This window comes from Anser cygnoides, chromosome Z, assembly GCF_040182565.1.
Source record: "Anser cygnoides isolate HZ-2024a breed goose chromosome Z, Taihu_goose_T2T_genome, whole genome shotgun sequence".
Taxonomy (NCBI): domain Eukaryota; kingdom Metazoa; phylum Chordata; class Aves; order Anseriformes; family Anatidae; genus Anser; species Anser cygnoides.
The window spans coordinates 84,360,030-84,380,527 of NC_089912.1; the positions used below are offsets into that span (position 1 = coordinate 84,360,030).

At 43.6% G+C, this 20,498-nt stretch overlaps 1 protein-coding gene across 1 annotated transcript in view; it reads right to left on the minus strand.

The window, feature by feature from the left end:
* The window catches only part of GLDC (glycine decarboxylase), a 47,334-nt gene extending 28,247 nt beyond the window's left edge, over positions 1-19,087 (minus strand). Inside the window, exons 1-3 of the mRNA XM_066988935.1 lie at positions 18,793-19,087; positions 18,611-18,689; positions 5,162-5,297 (exon numbers count right to left, since the gene is read on the minus strand). Coding sequence (XP_066845036.1) covers positions 5,162-5,297; positions 18,611-18,689; positions 18,793-19,068 — 491 coding nt within the window. The 5' untranslated portion in view covers positions 19,069-19,087. The remainder of the gene's footprint in view (positions 1-5,161; positions 5,298-18,610; positions 18,690-18,792) is intronic.
* Between the last annotated feature and the right edge of the window lie 1,411 nt (positions 19,088-20,498).

Genomic DNA, 20,498 nt, shown 5'->3' on the forward strand with positions numbered 1-20,498 from the left:
GAGATCTTGAATTCCACTACTAGTGCAAATTATCATGAACGAAGTTTAACAGTAGTACAAGTGAAGACACCTTCTGTAACGTTAAAATATTTATTTAAACACAAGGTTTTTCTTGGAAGGTTACTTGGCACTGTCTAAGCATCTAAATCCCGTAACATAATAACTATACTTCTCCACAATTTCTTCAGATAAAATAACTGGTTTTAGTCTGCACTGCAACTCCTGCCAGAATATTTCTGACAATCTATATTACATGGTAAATGACCTTCTAAAGTCATTTAAAAATCAACTCTTTGAAAGTAGAAGTCATTTTTAAAGTAAACCTTTGTACAAATAAAATCTCTAAAAAGCACACAGAACAAACAGCAGCAACAACAACTCAAATAAACAAACAAACAAAAAACCCACAGCAATGCCTCTCTTCCGCTTAGGTTTGTTCAAGTGGCTACTCTGCAGGTAAAAGTCCAGCACCACGAACATTGAAATGAAAAGGAAGAATTACTATAGTGATGTGGAATACAAACTACAAGCTAGATCTTTTTCAAACAAACTGGAGAAAAATATCATCTCCAGTCTAAATCTTTTCAGACCAAAATTAATTCTGCACACCAGGACTCGTAAGCTAATGAAGGCAGATAGATCATGACAAAGGAAACTTTTCATGAGAGGCTAACAGAGTCTTTCTTGAGCCTGTGTCAGACCCATCATGTCTTCAGTAGTAAGTGGCTTTCATTTTTGTAGCTATTTAAAACTCTTTGATTTTGTTTAATTTTTCACCCTTTGCCTCATCCTGCTCTCAGAAATGCCAACTTTAAGACACTGATGAAGGTTTTAAGAGACACTTAAGTAATAACGTGTCTCAGCAGCACTGCAGACTGGCATCAAAGCAAGCAGTATCTAGGAAACACGGGCTTTCAGCCAAAGCCTAGTCTGCTGATCAAAAATTTTGGCTTACAAAGGAGCTGAAGTTTTTGTACATGGGAGGAGGGGTTGTTTTAGGTTTAACAACAAAACAGATGATACATTATAACTGCAAGATTAACAATTATGGCTTCTTTATACTAAAGTTGCCTCTTGCTTCTACTTTGCCTTACAACATTTCCTTTGGGAAATAGTAATGAAATGGCAGAGCATGCAAAGACTCCGTTACTGAACAATGCTCAGTGAACTAGTTCTTGATTAGCATTTGTAGCTGCACAGTCAATAAGATCTAAAATATAAAGTTTATATTTTATATATTTATATATAAATATATATATATAATATATAAAAATATATATTTTATATATACTCAAAATATAAAATATATATATTTTATATATATAATATACATATATAATATATAAAAATATATATTTATATTTTATATATACTCAAAATATAAAGTTTACCATGTACCTCCCTTCATAATTTTTCTATCCTTTTACTAAATCTCTGGAAATTTATTGGACTCATGATCAACATTGTACTTTCACTTTGTTTTAATGTATGTTCTTGCAGTTTTAGCCATTCAGAAGACTAACCTCACACACCAGCAGAGCTGGAATTGGTTTGAATTTCCAGTCATACAGAATATTCTTTTTAAGATCTGACAGTTGGTAAAAATAAAAGGAACCTAAAGTATAAACAGACCACTAGCATAATTTGAAACCAACATACATAAGCAATATCTTACTCATGGGTTTGAGAAAGCTGGATGGTCTTATGACAGGGCATGGAGACATGCCAGTTTCCAGTCAAAGCACAGACACCGAATTTACTGCCAATTTGGCATGCTTTATGAGTTGCTTTTGCAGCTTTCTGTATCCGGTCTGCAAGTAGATGGCAACTGCTTAATGTTTATATCAGATTTTTGCATGGTATGCAGTAATTTTCAGAATGCAATCCAGGAGTGCTTAAGTGCTACTACCTACTAAGTTACACAACTAATATTAAGACTGCAGGTATCCCTGGTATAGTTACTATATCCTTACTTATTTAATGGGGGGGGGGGAGCGGAAATGAAGTGAGCTGTACTTCAGAGACCTCTGCATCATGCTCCATTGCAAGGTGTTAGTGTGACATTAAAGGCCCGCTAGAAATACAAGTTTCAAAAATAAGTATTATGCTGCTTTGACATATAGGTTAATAAGAAGCTCTTATGTTAGTAAGAAGCCTAAGCAGCCTATAAGGTGATTTCTGAAGGCAATTACTCTTCATATCCTTAGCTACTCATTTGTGTTCATGTTATGGCACAAAATTAATTGAATCTTGTACTAGGGAAAAAGTTCAGCACATTTGGTGTAAAAAATTTTAATGTGTATGTGAAAATGGGATACAACAGAATAAAGACTGTGTATCCATACCAGCAGACAGGTAACATACTTGTACTGCATGTGCTAGATGTCGCATTACCAGTAGTATGCCCCAAAATAAATCATTCTGCCTACGTTTTAGAGTTGAGGGGCTCTAAGTATAAAGCAAGTATACACACGGATCTGATGTCTGCTTTGGAAAAGCAGGCTAATATTTTCGCTCATATCAACTGAGTATGGAAAATACCTTTAAGACCTCCTCCTAGTGCTAGCATGGAACTGCTAGTTACAGACTGCTGGGAACAAGGAATTGTTGGCAGCTAGTAACCAAGACCAAAAGTAAAACAAGTATCAAAAATAAGCTTCTGTGACTAATCAAATCCCTCACTAAGGAGACAGGAATTTTAACTGCAGCATTCCAGTCATGGACTGCCCCACTACAGAAGGTTCTCTGCTTATTTTCTAACTTTGAATCAAAGTGTTTGTTAGATAAAAAGTTATCTGAGAAATATCTACCCAAAGAGTTTTGAAATAGCTTCTTTCATCAATACAGAAGTAGTTTCAAATGAGATTCAGACTTAAAAGAAAAGGATGCCCACACTTTTCTGAAGCTACCAGTACAAAATACTCCAGATTGCTGACTTTTAGGCACTTAATTACTGCATGGTTTTGGTCAGGCAGTTTTATCTCAAATTAAGCTATTTAGCTTCATTACAAAGATATTACACATTGTTGTCCAGATGCTTCAGAAAGTTTTGAAACTCCATCAGTGTTGAATATTTTCTTATCAGAATCTGAGATCTGGGAAGATTTTTCTGGCAGTTCTTCTGAAGAAAGCAGTGTGGGTCAGTCGTCTAATTTTCAGCTGAAAATACATTTTGTTTTAAACAGTTTCCTCCTGAAATCTACCTTTGCTCTTCCTACTTTCTGCTAGCAATTCCAACTGTACTAAATATTGAAAAGTCTTTAACTTCTATGCTCAGACTCTCTTTTTCAAACTTATATTGTATTCCAACACAAATCTTGCTCTAATGTGTGCCAAGCAGTGGGAAGATATTAGTTATATGAGCCAGAACCAAGCACAAAAAATACGTTTGCATTTGCAGCATTTCCCCTGGACCTATAATGCAAAGTGTGTTATTACTGACAGTTAAACACTCAGGTGTTGCACGGAGAGGTTTGATTTCTTAAGTAGCTTCCACAAAGCCTGTATAGTTATGAAGTTTGCATACCTCCTAATAAATTTCTTTTATCATCCTTCTGTAAGTTTAGCTTCTAGGATTCTAATTTGATTTAGGACACTCCAAGAACAGATTTCTGGATAGACTCTACCACTTGTTTTACTAGCACTATATAATTTTTTAAGGTTTTAAGAATATGCAGTTCATTTTGGTTCACTTAGTTTTAGATTGTTCTTATTTTTGTCTCTAGCAACAGGCTATTTGTTTTGTTGAACTGTACTGAAATATTTAGTTTACATATTTTGCAAAAAGAAGATGGGGATAAGACCAAATAAAACTTGGTTTAGATGTATTGCATAGATTCCTTGGATCCAAAAATTGCAACTTTGTAGTCAGTTCAAAAGTCCGAGATGCAATAAAGCATACAAGACCAGTAATTCACAGAGTTGGAGGGCTGCAGATACATGGATGCATTTACGGTAACCCAAAATACAAAAAAAAATAATAGTATCTAAGCAGCAAAGTCTTTTTACATTTATTCAACTTTTAAAAATATATATATATAAACTTCAACTACTGCTTGTATTAAAATCAAGATTACTTGGTAATTAAGATGTCAGTTACTATTTTAATACACTTCAAAAAAGAATGTTATTGACTACAGATAAGGGAACTTCCAGACCAAATGAAACAACGCAAGGTACCTATGATATTCAGTGCCGTGGAAAGTGAGATTCTGCATTAATTTTAGTTTTTCTGTTGCACCACATCTGTGTTACAGTTCTTTAGAACAATGTCAATACTGAATGAGTATTTATAATCAAGCCTTAGTGCTTTTGTCAAGAAAAGAACATCAAGAAACAAAAGTCTATTTTTATTTAGATTAATGCTGTTCATAATATACAAATTAATGCTTTAAAAGGTTTCCCTTTTTACATTTGAGCAACACCAAAACACCAGTCAAATTCAAATCTGTCAGCCAGCTCATTTTTTGACTTTTTCCCCAAAAAATGAAATATCAATTTGATGATAAGAACAAAGTATGATATTCTCAGTCTCTTCAAAAATGAATTATCAAGTATTTCTGCCTACCAATTTTCAGGTGTCAGTGGAGTGAATTATTTGTTCAAATAATAACATACTATATGGATACATATTCAAACTCTTGAAGTTCTCTAGTTTCAGAACCAAAAAAAAAAAATCAAGAATTTTAAAAGAAAGCCGTTGAGATTTCCAAGGCTGCTTTCCTGTTCTCTTTCTGAAACCATAATCAGACTATTGTATGGTATTTAACAACTTCCACCCAACTCACAGCAGTGGAGGAGGGAGCTGCTTTAGTTTTCACAATAAGCTAGGAAATAATTACTTCTGTTTAAGAGATAAGTTCTAATACTTCCTTAAAGCAAACTGAAATATTCTTGGTTTAGTTCATAATAAATAGGAGTTGTGACTTCTAAGTCAATGAAATGTTTTACAGGAAAAGCATCTTCTAAAGTAAATTACATAAATGTATCTCCATTCTTTCTCCTCTCTAGCTTCAGTATGAACTGCACTTACACACCAGTATCAAATACATGAAAGTCTTAGAAAAATAGGTTTGGGGCATATTTGTCTGTGCTCTAGATTTGATGAACTTCATATGCGTATTTATACATATGCATTTAACAAGAAAATGTTGTACATTACCATCCTGCATTCTCCAACAAATTCCGTGCAATGGGTTGAGGCACTGAGCAGTTGTAATACCCCATGCCTATATAGGACCTCCATATCTTGTTCTTGCTTGCAATATTGTATAAAGTTTCAAGGATTTCATTTTCACCTAATTGAGAAAAAATTATGTCAGAAAATTTCAGTTACACATAATGCTAGAAGATTTTAACTAAAATAACTCGTACCCCTGAGTAAAAAAATACAGCGTCAGAGACACACATATAAACAGTAACAGAATAAGGTTGAAATGATAAAATATTCTGGGAAAGTTTAAGTTCCACCAAATATGAGCATTTCTCCCCAGTTATTTCAAGAACAGCTGATCTGGATACAACTGAAATTAAATATCTATATAACCTTCCAGGTTGTCCATTCACATTAACCAGACTTGGCAGTTCAGTTGCAAATATTTCATTTTAGGAAGTTACACCTTTTTTAAGACATTAAGTAAAACTAAACAACACAAATTTCATTCTCTGACAAAAATGCAACAACTGAATAACAACAATGTTCCCACCAATGTGGAAATGATAACGAGAGAAAGAGATGTTGGCAAATGACTTAAGGAGCTCTCTTTTTTAATGCAATAAACGTTCTGGGTCTCTTGCACATGCATTAAAATACATCTCAGAGGGACTTTTCATTAGCCAAGCCTTATAGAATCAGCACTAGATGAAGCTATAACCACTCATAACTATGATTTAGTGTGCTTAGCAGAGCCCTTTTTGCACAAACAGGACTCACACCAATCATCCAGGAGTAATTTCTTAATATTAGAGAACTTTTTTTTTCTCCACAGACTTCAGGCACTTTCCGTAAACAACTGATAGAATGGAAGAGTTTTATTCATTTAGTTTTAGTATGCTTCATCAGTTTATTAAAAAATAGTGTGTGAATACTATATTTCTATCTTAAGAAATTCTATTTAAGATTAGCTTTGAAATCAGTCTGCCAATCTAGTTTAAAGATTACAATTCAATGTTTTTGAAGTGGACAAACAGATATTACCACTTCAGCTCTGATTTCAGAATTCATGCCTCTTCTTCCTCTTACTTGAAATGCTTAGATGTTGTTTTTTAAAATATGTATTTTCCCCTAGATCTGACCTTGGAAACTGCTGTACGGCAGCAGTACAGCAGTTGCATTAAGTTCTTCTGTTCATTCTGCATTGCAATCTCAAAAGCAGACTTCGGAATATCAGGGTATAAATTATCAACACAGAAAAGCTTGGGACCTGGATGTTTAAAATCTTGTTGCTCACTGTAAGTTATTCCAATCAAGAGAGCTCAAGTCAAAACATTTATTGCTCGGGAATCTGCTGGCAAATTATTTTCCATAGAAAACGTCATGGTTTTGAATTAATTTCTTCTGCAGCCACAGATACCAGCACTTCAGCTCTGATTACAGAGGTCATCTCTCTTCTTCCTTTTACAGCTGCTATTGCATTATAATAATTATATAATTTTTTTTTTTCCAATTAATTTATTACTTGCCGAGGCGATCGGCTCCGGGGCAGACGCGTTCTGCAGCGGAGCGGGGGATCGGGACGGGCAGGGCTTTTTTTCCGGCACCGAGGCCGCCCGAGGCAGCCGGCAGGACCCGGCAGGGCGCCTGACGGGGCGTTCGCGGAGCCAGCAGCGCCCCCTCCCTGGCCGTACAAAAGCAGCCCCTGGGGAGCGCGGCGGGCAGGGCGGGGCGCGGAGGCAGCGGGAGCAGGGAGGGCCTCTCGCCGCTCTTTCGCAGCGGTCTTTCCCTTTGGTATTTGTAACCTGCTTGCAAGGAACCTGGTCGTGGTATCAGCCAGGCAGAAAACCATGGCCTCCGCATCTCTTGCGGCCTCTCCAGCCGCAGTCACCGATGTGGCTACTCAGACGGAGGGCTCGGGGAAACACGCAGCCATCCAGGTCTTGGGCCGCAGGGTGTGCCCGAGTCTTCTGTCGGTATCCGACAGCAGCAGCGAGGGTTATGCCTGTGGGAGGTGTGCCCAGGTTGAAGAGCTGCTCAGCCAGGTAGCGGAGCTTCGGGAGGAGGTGAGTAGGCTCAGGAGCATCAGGGAGTCAGAGAGGGAAATTGAGTGGTGGAGGTGTACTCTACCTTCTCTGAGATAGACTCAGGAGCCTGCCACAGCACAAATGTCTCCTGCTGCGCAGAAGACAAAAGTTCCCTCATCCCACCAGGCAGTAGGAGGAGACCTAGGCCACGGGGGGGAATGGAGGCAGGTTCCTGTTCGGGGTGGTAGGTGAGCCCTGTCCCTGCCCACCTCACCTTCCCACCTACCCTTATATAACAGGTATGAGGGTCTAGAACACAACAGTCAGAACAACGAAGTAGATGAAAGCCCATCCCAGTTGGAGAGGGTGCCTAAGGCAAGGCAACCTACCCCCCGCATTGCTACATCGTCTGTCAAGAAAGACAGAAGGGTTATTGCCATGGGGGACTCCCTTTTGAAAGGGACAGAGGGCCCGATATGCTGACCGGACCCAACCCACAGGGAAGTCTGTTGCCTCCCTGGGGCTCAGGTGAGAGACTTCGCTAAGAAAGTCAAGCGCCTGGTACGGCCCACCGACTACTTCCCGCTACCAGTCCTTCCAGCTGGTAATGACGAGGTAGCAACAAGAAGTCTGAGAGCGATCAAAAGGGACTTTAGGGCTTTGGGGCGACTACTTAAAGGATCAGGGGCACAGGTTGTGTTTGCCTCTGTCCTTCCGATAGGGGGGATCGATGCTGACAAGCAGACTCGTCACATTAACGCGTGGCTTCGGGAGTGGTGCAACCAGCAGAATTTCGGGTTTTTCAATCATGGGAAGGTCTACACGACACCGGGCCTGCTGGCACCAGATGGGATGCGCCTCTCTCAGAGGCGGTGGTGAGGATTTTTGCTCAGGAGTTGGCAGGGCTGATAGATAGGGCTTTAAACTAGAGTCAAAGGAGGAAGGGGATAAAACCAGGCACGCTGGTGATGAGCTAAAGGATGGCGTGCTACAATCAGAGGGACTGTGTGCTAGTGAGGCCCTTCGGTCAGCTCCACAAGATGCTGCGTGTAGGGAGGCACATTTGAAGTGCTTCTATACAAACACATGCAGTATGAGGAATAAAATGGATGAGCTAGAAGTCTTGGCCCAGTCCCGCAGCTACGACATCATCGGCGTAAGTGAAACCTGGTGGGATGAGTCCTGTGGCTGGTGTTTTGCAACAGATGGTTACAGGCTCTTCCGGAGGGATAGGCAGGGTAGGCAAGGTGGCGATGTATGTGAAGCATGGGCTGGACTGTGTGGAACTTCAAATTGGCGATGACGAAGTTGAGAGCCTCTGGGTAAGGATTAAGGGACAAAAAAATAAAGGGGATGTCGTTGTGGGAGTCTATTACAGACCACCTGGCCAGGACAACACCGATGAACTATTCTTTGCAGATGTAAGAGATGCCTCGAGATCAGCTCCCCTTGTCCTAATGGGGGATTTCAACTTGCCAGACGTCAGCTGTGATCACCACACTGCTGACACGAGCAAGTCCAGGAGGTTCCTAAAGCACCTAGATGATAACTTTTTGGTGCAGGTGCTAAGAGAGCCAACTAGGAAAGGTGCCCTCCTAGATCTGTTGCTGGAGAGCAGAGAGGGTCTTGTGGGAGACGTGGCAATTGGCGGCCGTCTCAGTCACAGTGACCATGAAGTGGTTGAGTTTAGAATTTATGGTGACAGAAGGAAAACTATCACCAAAACTTCAACCCTGGATATGGGGAAAGCAGACTTCAGGCTGCTCAGGGAACTAGTCACCAAGGTCCCCTGGGAAACTGCTTTTGAAGGCATTGGCGTCCATCAGTGCTAGTCAATCTTTAAGCACTGCCTCCTAAAATCACAAGATCAGGCGATTCCAAAATATCGGAAGTCAGGCAGGTGGAGTAGACGGCCGGCCTGGCTGACCAGGGAACTTCTACTGGAGCTTAGGCAAAAAAAGAAAGTGTACGGCTGCTGGAAGGAGGGCCAGGCGACGAGGAAGGAATACAGGGATGCTGTTCGTGTTTGTAGGGAGAAAATTCGTGTGGCCAAAGCCCAAACAGAGCTGAGGCTGGCCATGACTGTGGGAGACAATAAAAAAGGTTTTTTTTAGATAAGTGAACAGGAAAAGGAGAACCAAAGAAAACATAGGTCCACTACTAGATGGGGAGGGTCTCCTCACAGACAATGACATAGCAAAGTAGAGACGTTTAACGCCGCCTTCGCCTCTGTCTTCAACACTGATGACAGGCTTCAGGACCCAGGGTGCCCTGAGCTGGAGGACGATGACAGTGGGAATGACAAACTCCCAACCGACCCTGAACGTGTGCGGGATTGGCTGCTCCACCTGGATCCATACAAGTCCATGGGTCCGGATGGAATTCATCCGAGGGTGCTTAAAGAGCTGGCTGACGTCATCTCGGGATCACTCTCAATTATTTTTCAATGATCTTGGGAACTGGAAAGGTCCCATTGGACCGGAAGCTGGCAAATGTTGTGCCAATTTTCAAGAAGGGTAAAGAAGAAGACCCTAGCAATTACAGGCCTGTCAGTCTCATGTCAGTGCGTGGTAAAATTATGGAGAAGATGATCCTTGAAGTTATTGAAGCGCACCTGGGGGACAATGCAGTCATTGGTCCCAGACAACATGGGTTCATGAGGGGTAGGTCCTGCCTAACAAATTTGATTTCCTTATATAAGATCACCCATCTAGTTGATCAAGGGCAACCAGCTGATGTGATCTTTTTGGACTTCAGCAAAGCTTTTGACACAGTTTCCCATAGGATCCTACTGGACAAAATGTCCAGCATACAGCTAAACAAAAACATCATACAATGGGTGAGCCATTGGCTGACGCGCAGGGCTCAAAGTGTTGTGGTAAATGGGGCCACATCTGGCTGGTGGATGGTCACTAGTGGGGTCCCTCAAGGCTCCATTTTAGGGCCAGTCCTCTTCAATGTTTTTATAAACGATTTGGATGTAGGACTAGAAGGTGTTTTGAGCAAACTTGCCAACGACACCAAACTTGGAGGAGTTGTTGACTCTGTTGAGGGTGGAAAGGCCTTGCAGAGAGATCTGGACGACTGGAGAGCTGGGCGATCACCAACCACATGAAGTTTAACAAAAGCAAGTGCTGGGTCCTGCACCTGGGACGGGGCAACCCTGGCTATACGTACAGACTGGGCGATGAGACGCTGGGGAGCAGCCCTGCAGAGAGGGATCTGGGGGTTGTGGTTGACAGCAAGTTGAATATGAACCAGCAGTGTGCCCTGGCAGCCAGGAGGGCCAACCGTATCCTGGGCTGCATCAGGCACGGCATTGCTAGTCGGTCGAGGGAAGTGACTGCCCCGCTCTACTCTGTGCCAGTGCGGCCTCACCTCGAGTACTGTGTGCAGTTCTAGGCACCACAGTACAAAAAGGACATTAAACTGTTGGAGAGTGTCCAGAGAAGGGCGATGAAGATGGTGAAGGGCCTAGAGGGGACAACATATGAGGAGCAGCTGAGGTCACTTGCCCCATTCAGCCTGGAGAAGAGGAGGCTGAGGGGAGACCTCATCGCAGTCTAAAACTTCCTTGTGAGGGGGAGTGGAGAGGCAGGTGACCTATTCTCTGTAATCACCAGTGATAGGACCCGAGCGAACCGTGTTAAGCTGAGGCAGGGGAAGTTTAGGCTGGACATCAGGAAGAGGTTCTTCACCGAAAGGGTGGTCACACACTGGAACAGGCTCCCCAGTGAAGTAGTCACTGCACCAAGCCTGTCTGAATTTAAGAAGCGATTGGACTGTGCACTTAGTCACATACTCTAAATTTTTGGGCAGACCTGTGCGGTGCCAGGAGCTGGACTTGATGATCCTTATGATTCCTTTCCAGCTCGGGATATTCTATGATTCTGTTCCACAGTCATCTAAATCATAATCCCATCCACTAAGATTTTTTTTTTTTTTTGGTATGGATCTTCAGTTCTGACTTCAAAGCTCATTCCTTCTCTGCCTCTTACTCAGTCTACTGTTACATTCAATATACAAAGGTTAATTTCTTGTTTTTAGTAAACTGTAGGGTGTTTTTTTTTCTCCTTCTTCCCTGGAGGTTCAGGAGCCATATGTTTCTTATACTTGAACTCAGCAATGTCCAAGGAAAAGTTTCTAAAACATAGTAAAGAGTTCCACTCCCCCATACTCCTCCTACAGTGCTTATTCAAGACAGATTCACTTGTTATTTATTTTAGTGAGGGCTTTAACATTACAGAGATCTTCCTCTATCATTTGCAAACCAAAACCTCAATGAAAGATAGTTTTGTGTTCAGTTTGAAGGGGAGCATTGTATTCTTGCAAAATTCAAACTTCATCAATTTTTTTTGAAATTCCAAAGCATTTGTTCATTTGACTCTAAGGGGTCAGCTGAAGGCAGAAGTTGTCTATCATTTATCTTGCTCACTAGCCCAAAATGTCACACACAAAAAATGCGTGAAAAGTATAAATTCCATAGTAAATACATACCACAGATACTGTATGATATGCCAGATAGTTTCCTTTGTCTGCCTGACTGGGCATTTCTTCTAGAAAGTTAAGAGTCTTTTCTCAGTGAATACAGCTAACAACTATCACATGAACACTCTGAATGTTTGACAGAGCTCCCTGAAATAACAACAGCATTTACACACTGATTCAATGCACAAAGCAAAAAGCCTTAGTGAAACCATAAGCAGTTTAAGCCCCAGTTAAGCTTCCAACTTAAAGGTAGAACGGTAGAACCACATATAGCACTGGCTATATTTTCATAGTTACGTGAGTTACCTCTGGGGACAGTCACACTATTAGTTGTGATCACGGTAGTGAAATACTTGAAGGGCACACTCACTCCATTCCTGCATCGCCTCACTTGCCCTGCTCCATCAGTCATAACAAGGGCAACAGCATTAGCAGCTCAAATACACATCTCCAACATTCAGCATGCTTCTTTAAAAAGACGTGGGATGACCATTCCTTCACAGTGCCCCACACTACCGGGAGGTAGCTCAAAGCATGAGGCACCTCTTTAAGGAGTCCCATAAGGAACTGCACCCCTGAGCAACTCAAGTCAACAGCCCTGATGTGTCTGTCCAGCCTGGCTGGACAAAAGCAAACATTAGTCCATAAAGATTTATGACAACTCAGTTTTCCACACATTCAGTGTTTGCTTCGCATTGGTATAGTTCTGAATTCAAGCAAAACTAACCCAAGTAAGGGTCAAAGAAATTGATGCGTACATCACGGCTCAAACTCTGACTGTTCCTAACAGCAGCCCCTGCACTGGTGGTAGGACAGCTGTGTGTGGTGGGAGGATGAGAGGCACGGCTTGGGCTGGCTCAGGCTGCCAAGGAGAAGCTTTTTACCACTGGGACAGCCCAGCCATGGAGCCAGGGCCCAGGCAGCGTGAGACTCTGCAGCCTGGGAGTTTCGCTCCCTGGCTGGGTGAAGCCCTCAGCAGCCTGGCCCAGACTAGGCCTGCTCTGGGCAGGGGTGGGGTTGGACACCTCCCCGGGGTCCCACCAACCTCAGCAGGATCTTATATCCCGGTTCCCTGCAGCAGCAGCTGTATTCCCCACTCCCCGCAGCCTAGCTTTTAACAGCATATGCCTATAACATGACTTGTGGAAGGTGTCTAGCGCTGCACTGTAAGTGACTGACACTAGTAGAAAGGCAGAAGAATGCTAACCACAAGAGTGATCTTACGCATGCCTAATAACCCTTTTTCAAGCTCAAAATCAAATTGCTGAGTTTTCAGCTTAGTGGACAGAAGGGTCACTTAAGTCCAGAAAATTATACATTTATTCTGCTGTATGTACCTTAGGGCATATGTAGTGGAAACACTGTAATCTTATAAATGTTTGAGGCTAAAACATAAGAACAAGACTAGTATTTCAGCAAGTGTCAGTATCTGAGAGTTAAAACCACAACTTTTAAGACCTCAGTGTTGTTACAAATTTCTTTCAGCTCTCCCCTGCAACAGGTGAAATACAGAAATATCCAAAATGGGGAAATAAAATTGAATTAAAAAATTTACTACTATTAAGAAACAGTTGGAAATTGGCCGTCAAACTTAAGACATTTCTTGCTAGTTTCTGAAACAGCATGGTTGAAGTGCCTTTATCTTTAATTCATTTCACTGGTAGTAGTCTACAAATCCTTTAAGAACCTTATTCAGCAAGAAATAAAATTGCCAGGTAAGATCACTGCAGTTGATCTTTATTCCCCTCATTATTACATTAGATATGATCAGAGACAGTACCCAGGATAAAGTTCATTGATCTTGCAGTACTCTTATCAGACAGCTGTGGAAAAAACTCATGAAGGCTACCACAAGGAGTTCAGCAAGGACACCTCAGGACTGCCACCCCCTACATTCACAGGTAGAAAAGGCAAAATACATCACAGAAATAGTAAGGAGTGAGTTATCCTGTCATAAAATGATAGAACTGTTATTTCTGCTAGTCTTTTAGTGGTTAGCATAGTAGCTTTGCACTTGTGAGATACCTGCAAAAAGATAGAGTATCTAGAGAAGTTCAGAGAAGTGGTAAAAAAATCAAGACAAGAGAAACAGATTGAGATACACAACTTAAATCCTGCAGTATAAGAGTGAAGAAACTATTTGATACCATTTAGCCCACACTATACCAGGTCCTCATTATTTTTTTTAAACATTCTGATACCAAGAAAGCAAGATCTTAAAAACAGTTCATACAAGAAAAAAAAAAGGATTAATTTATTTCTCTTGCTTTAGCAATTAATTTAACTTCTGTAACAAAATCGTGTTACATTTAAGTGAAAGAGTCACAAAGCACCATCAGACATGCATGCAGTAATGTTGCAGGACAGCACAAGAGCCTGCTCCAGGTGTGAAGTCTTAACAGCAACTGCCCAAGGGAAGGGTGGAAAGCCAACACTGTTTTCTGCCCTGCCACATCCTCCTGTGGCTTGGGCTACCCACATTTACCCAGCCTACCTGGAAAGCAGAGGCAACCTTAACCTGAGCATGCTGAGATTTACCTGCATGGCAGCTGAATTTGAAAACAGAAACAGTCTCTCTTACAGTATGACTGCTTCTGAACCACATCTCTTTCAGAAGTCTTTAAGCTGTAGACCCAATTGGTTGCTTACACAGGTTTTGTAGACTAATCTTTATAAATTCTTAAGTTTTATAAAACAAGTAGGAATGTTTTGGAAGAAATCATGGTAGAACTCATAGACTCATTCTTTTAATTCAAATCCTAGAATTTGGATTAATTGGCAGCATTGCAGGGATAACTATCACTGATACACAGTGTCAGTTTGCAGGGATAAAAGGAGGATTACTCATATAAAGTGATCTGTTCTTTGACTTCAAATGGGTCAGTCACTCCATATGTGCTAAAGCACCTTCAATAATTGGAAAAAAAAACTAGCTGTTAAGGTTCACTTGTAGTCACAGTGGGAAAATGCTCTGTAATAACAGCTGATCACAAATAACTAAATGTTGAACAGATGCCTAGCCTTTGTTGTGAATATTGATTAAACAGAAGCTATATGCCAAAATAACATTTTCCCTGGCCTAAATCTGCAGAAAAAGCTGACTGTAAAAAGGTTCCCTTCTAGAATAAGGTCAGAATAAGTCCTACAAACCAGGACTTTCCACTGCTTGGTCCCTACTGGCTTTCACTGTTATGGTTCAGGTGGTTTTACAGCACTGACTGTCAGTGGGCTCATGGCAGCAGGCACTTTTAAAATGGCTTTTTTCCTTTCTGGCAGAAGAGGAACATGGATACTTCTGTCATATTACATACAAATGAAAGCAACTTATTTCAAATACCTCTCAGCACAAGTTGCACTATTTCTCTCCTTCACCACTGGCCATGTCTATACTAGAAGATGTTTGCCAGAAGAGTGCTGAGAAAACTGAAAGAGCATTCCTAGTGTAGATGCACTTGTACACACTTGTAAATGTAAAGCTTAGTATTTACCATTCACACATGTGCTAATATCCAGTTGAGGCTAGAGTCTCTCTCTGTCAATATATAGTCTGTCAGGGAAGTAATTAAGTTTGAAGCACACTTCTGTGCTAAGGAATATAACACAACTAAGTGCTTCTACTGTAATATGATGTTTTATTTAGGAATAGTGGAATACGCTATAATATTTAAAACAGCTTTTTAATATAAGCTGCTATAAAAGCTGGAGGATTTCTTTTACTGTTGTTGCATACAGACAGCTGATTGATTTTCTAACTTTTATATAATTTGTGGCATTACCAAGTGAAGGATCTGTAAAGCAAAACGATCTCATTGCCACACCTAATCAAACTTTGAAGACACATACATCAAATGTCTTTTCCTTCTCTCTGCAGTTGGTACAGTTTCACAGCTCACATGAGAGCCTTGCCTTCACTGAAGAGTCTCACCAATTTTTCTAGATCAACTGTGCAAATACATAGTCCTCTAGACATTTTTCTCCGGTGAAACCTTTTTCCTCATTTGGAGTATAGCTATGTTATTTCACATTTGGATCTGAGGCAAGGCTTAAAGCTACAAAATCTTAAAAAATTAAAGCAATTACAGAGACATGGGATACTCATCCAGACATTTATGGTATATGCATGGTTTTCTTGGGCTGCATTATATAATTCTAGCTGCAAGCAACAAATTCAAAGAGACTTCAGTGCAAGCTCAACTGCATATCCCAATATGAAGGAGCAGCACAGCTCATTTGTTCAGCTGCACACTAACCTGTCACTATGACAGGAGCCACTGTTTGTTTGCTTTTGTTAAAGTAGCTGTTCAGAAAAATGGAAGTGTATACTTAAACCATTAGAAACTGCCATAGTAAGAACTTCACAAATGCTGTACTTAACACATTTTGAATGGCCTTGTCCTGTTCTCTCACTGCATGTATGAGTTCTGGGAATAGTAGGAGCAAAATTGTCTTCATTCAAACAAAAAAGCATGTTTAAAAAACAATCCAGTTCTCACAATGCTTTCTCCATTTGTTATTTTGTTTTAATACAAGGTGTCCTGGTTTCAGTTAGGACAGAGTTAATTTTCTTCCTAGTAGCTGGTAGGATGCTATGCTTTCGATTAGGATGAGAAGAGTGCTGACAACATGCTGATGTTTTAATTGGTGCAGAGCAGTGCTTACACCAAGCCAAGGACTTTTTAGCTTCTCGCTCTGTCCTGCCAGCGGGCAGGCTAGGGGTACAGCAGGATCTGGGAGGGGACAGACCCAGGACAGCTGACCCAACCTGGCCAAAGGGGTATTCCATACCATCTGCCGTCATGCTAAACAATATATAGGGGTGGCTAGCTAGGGTGGGGGGGCGGCTGCTCAGGGATAGGCTGGGCATTGGTCAATGGGTGGTGAGCAATTGCATTGTGCATCACTTGTTTCGTACACATTATTAGCAGTAATACCATTATCATCACCATCATCATTATTATTGTTATTATTATTTTCCTGTCTTAATAGACTGTCTTTATCTCAACTCACAGGCTTCGCTTTCCCGTTTCTCTCCTCCATTCCAGAAAGGGAGGGGGGAGGGTGAGCGAACGGCTGTGTGGTGTTTAGCTGCCGGACGGGTTAAACCACAACACAAGGTATGGGGATGAAAAATGTTATACCATACTTACATAAGAAATTCCACACTGCTAATTAGAAAGACATGATTCCTTGTTAATGTACCATTAAAGAGAACTAGTTTTATCCAGAATATGATGTCCTAGGTCCAAGATGTTCAAAGTGAAACTGCATAACTTTAATCTGAGACTTCTAACTCTGCTTTAACAAGCTGTGAAATTTTCTGCTACCATTGGAGTGGAAAACTAAGTGGCAAAAATCTACACACCAAAGTTACAAAAGACAGCTAGTCGGTCACACTGAGGGAAGAAAAGGCAGCAGTGTACAGAAAAAGTTTTCTCTACCTCATCTCTTTTGAGAACTCACTGCATGCAGCGCAATGTGAGACTGCACCACAGTCACATTCTTTCAAAGTTTACTATAAGAGAACTTGAACAGCATAACAAATGAAGCAAAGAGCCAGTGGACTACACGCACCATTAGCTAATGAGGTCCCCTTGCACAGTGAGAACTTGCATGCAACAGACCATCACTAATTCATAGTTGATTTAAGAGATATCCCCTTCAAACAACATGAAAATCAGTATGAGAACACACAGAACTGCGTCAAGATTTCAACTTAAGTTGGCATCACTGGTTTGGCGTTCATTAATGTGAAATTTTTTTAATGCCTAACTGTACAGTATCACAGTAACGTCCATTTTAGTAACAGAATACTTTGTAAGGATATCATGTACTGAATCCCAAAAATGCAGAACTGTTTTTTTAAGAAGTACTTATTAGTGGCAATTTGTCTCCTCTTAAAGACTATAAAAAAAAGTATCTAAGAAGTTCTTTTCTCTGAGGACAAATACAAATAGCTCTTCAGTCAGGGGGTATCTTGACCAAAGTACATTAACGACAGGAAAGCTCACAAAGGAAGTACTTACAGCAGCAGCCACATGGAGAGAAGGTAAATCTCACCTCTCCTGCCCACCATAAGGTGGGAAACTACCTGAAAAATCAAGTGTCATTGCACTAAGGGGAGTGTTTCACCAGCTGGACCTTTCTGCCAATGCCCAACTCCATCATCCCAGCTCCAGCTTCCCTCGATATGCTCCCTGGCTCTGCTCCTGATTGCAGTGCCCCACCTGGCACCCACCCAGGACTCCCTGAGGACCCAGCAAGCACGCTCCAGCCATGGTGCATTGGTGAGCAATGCGAGGAGCCAGGCACAGGGACCGCAACAGCTCAGGCAAGGGATCAAGACATAAATACAAAGCTAATACCAGCCAAATCGCCTCTGGTATCTGAACAACTAAGGAGATTTGCAAGTTTTGCTGGAATTGCTTAGGTAGGTGCATTTTTAAGGGTTTCCTTGGCTCCCTGGATTTCCTGGGTGATGTTTGCACGTGATGTTCAATGTATCAAGACCGTGACAACTTTTAAAAACGTTAACAGGAGGAGGACTCATTGAGTCACATCAAGTTGTCTACAGCGATTTGCTGTATCACTCTGGTGCCACAATAGCTGGCTCAGATGCTTCACATTCCTGCTCTGTACCCATTTCCCTCAGCCAGAGGGATTCAAGACGCCAGCCGGCAGCCTCGCATGCGCCGGTTAACGGGGGGAATACACGCAGGTTTCGGAGGCTCTGAGGGCGTGCATGCTCTCACCCGGCTGCGCGGGGAGCACACAAAGGAGCGGCGCAGAAGCACGGGAGCCGCGCGGGGCCGACAGCCCCGCCGAGGGGCGACGTTTCGCCACGCCTCCCCCTCCGCATCGGGATCCCGGGACAAAGCGGCGGCCCCGAGCCGAGAGGCCGCTCCCGGGCGGCTTCTCCCCCCGGGGGGCGGCGGGGGTCACTCACCCACGGGGTCCTCCATCCTCAGCGGCCTGCGCAGCCGGATGCTGCCCGGGATGGCTTTATCCATCAGCTCCTCGACGCTCTGCAAAGAGGCGGCGGCACGCCGGCGTTAGCAGACCCCAGACCCCGCAGACACCCCCTTCCCAGCGGCTCCCCCCCCCCCCCCCCGCCGCACGGGCGCCCACCTGCACCCCGAGGGCTCGCAGCATCTCCCTCTTCTCCCCCTCCCGGGGGCCGATGTGCCGCCGGGAGAAGTCATCCTGCCGCGGCAGCAGCTGCTCGATGCACCGCGCCGCATCGCCGCCGCCTCCTCCTCCTCCTCCTCCTCCTCCTCCTCCTCCTCCTCCACCGACCCAGCGCTGCTGGCGGTGCCGGTGCTGCCCGCCGCCCCCAGCCGGCCGCAGGTGCCTCGGCCCCCCCCGGGCCGCCAGCCGCCCCCACCAGCGCCCGCAGCTCTGCATGGCCCCGCCGCAGCCACCGCCGCCGGCAGCACACGCTTTGTGGCCGGGGCGGGGGCGGTGGCGGCGCGGCCCCCTCCGGCGACGCCAATGGGGCGGGGGGGCGGTGCCCTGCTCGCCCCTCCCCGCCGGCACCTGCCCCCCCCCCCCCCCCAAAAAAAATCCGCCCCGCTCTCGGCCCTGACCCGGGTGCCAAGGCTCACCCCCCCCCCCCCCCGCAGGCAGCCCCGGGAAGCCCCCCCCCGCGGGTCACGGAGACGGCTGGGGGCTTGAGCACGGCGCTCCGTCCTCTCGTAGCTCCGCAGCGCCTTTAGGTTTGGGAATTTGGGCCGGAAAGTGGCGTCCTGCTGAAGCGCGAGGCGGCAGGGGGCGGCCAGCTGGGACCTGCTCGCCCCACGCACACGGAGCGCAGAGAGGCATCCGCACCGGCACGGGGGTCCTGACACGTACCCTGCCCCTGCGTTCCCCCGCCCAAATCCCATCATCTCCAGCACCCTACAATCAGGAGCGTGCGTGCAGCGTGGCTGGAGCCGCTGGTGGAGCAGACCTGTTGTGTAGTGGCCACGGCCGGCTGAGGGCATTCTGGCAATTTGGCACCCTAGAGTCAGGGGCTCTTACTCCAAAATGGGTTGGAGACTCTCAGTTTGCCCTTCAGGTGCTCACTGGGAGTGTAGTCCAGGCTGTGTTGGTGATGACCATTAGTGCCGGTGGCTGCAATGGGTCATATGCACACCCGGGGGATGGTTTGTGGAGCAGCACCTGGACACAACGAAGCCAACAGTAAAGTTCTGGTGCTCCAGACATTCTTGTTTTCCTTTCGAGGCACAGATGGTCTTCTGAAAACTGTTTTACAGCACAGCTTTCAGACAACAGAATTTGAAGGCACATAATTCAATCATAGATATCAATGTCATCATTGTAGGAAAACTGACATAGATGCCAAGAAATATCTCTAATCAAGGTAAACACTTTTTTAGATACAGTCAATGTTGGGTGGCATTTCCATTGCTGCAGTGGGTTGAGTTAGACATATCTGATATCAATAGGAAGAAATTTGGGCTCAGCCTATTTAGAAGTGATGTTAGAAACGGAATTATTTAGATAACATTATACATTATGCTTCATGTTTACTATTTCTGCACTGCAATTTTAACACACCTTTTACACATCATCTTGGTCACTTTTTTTGTGGTGCACTGGTGCCTCTTCCTTGTTACCTTCAAAGGATAGCCCCATAAAGGAGCAGCAATTAAAAGATTTCCAGCTACAAGGCTGGTGTTAAAATCCTCCGAGAATTTACCTCTCCAGCTTGGCTTTATCCCTCCGTGAGGGCACGAAGCTGTGACCTGAGGAAAAGGCCTCAGGGGCAGAGAAGAGGGCAGGTGGCACAGTGCCCTCTGTAAGCTGCTGAGGCTGTTGGCTGGCGTGCCACA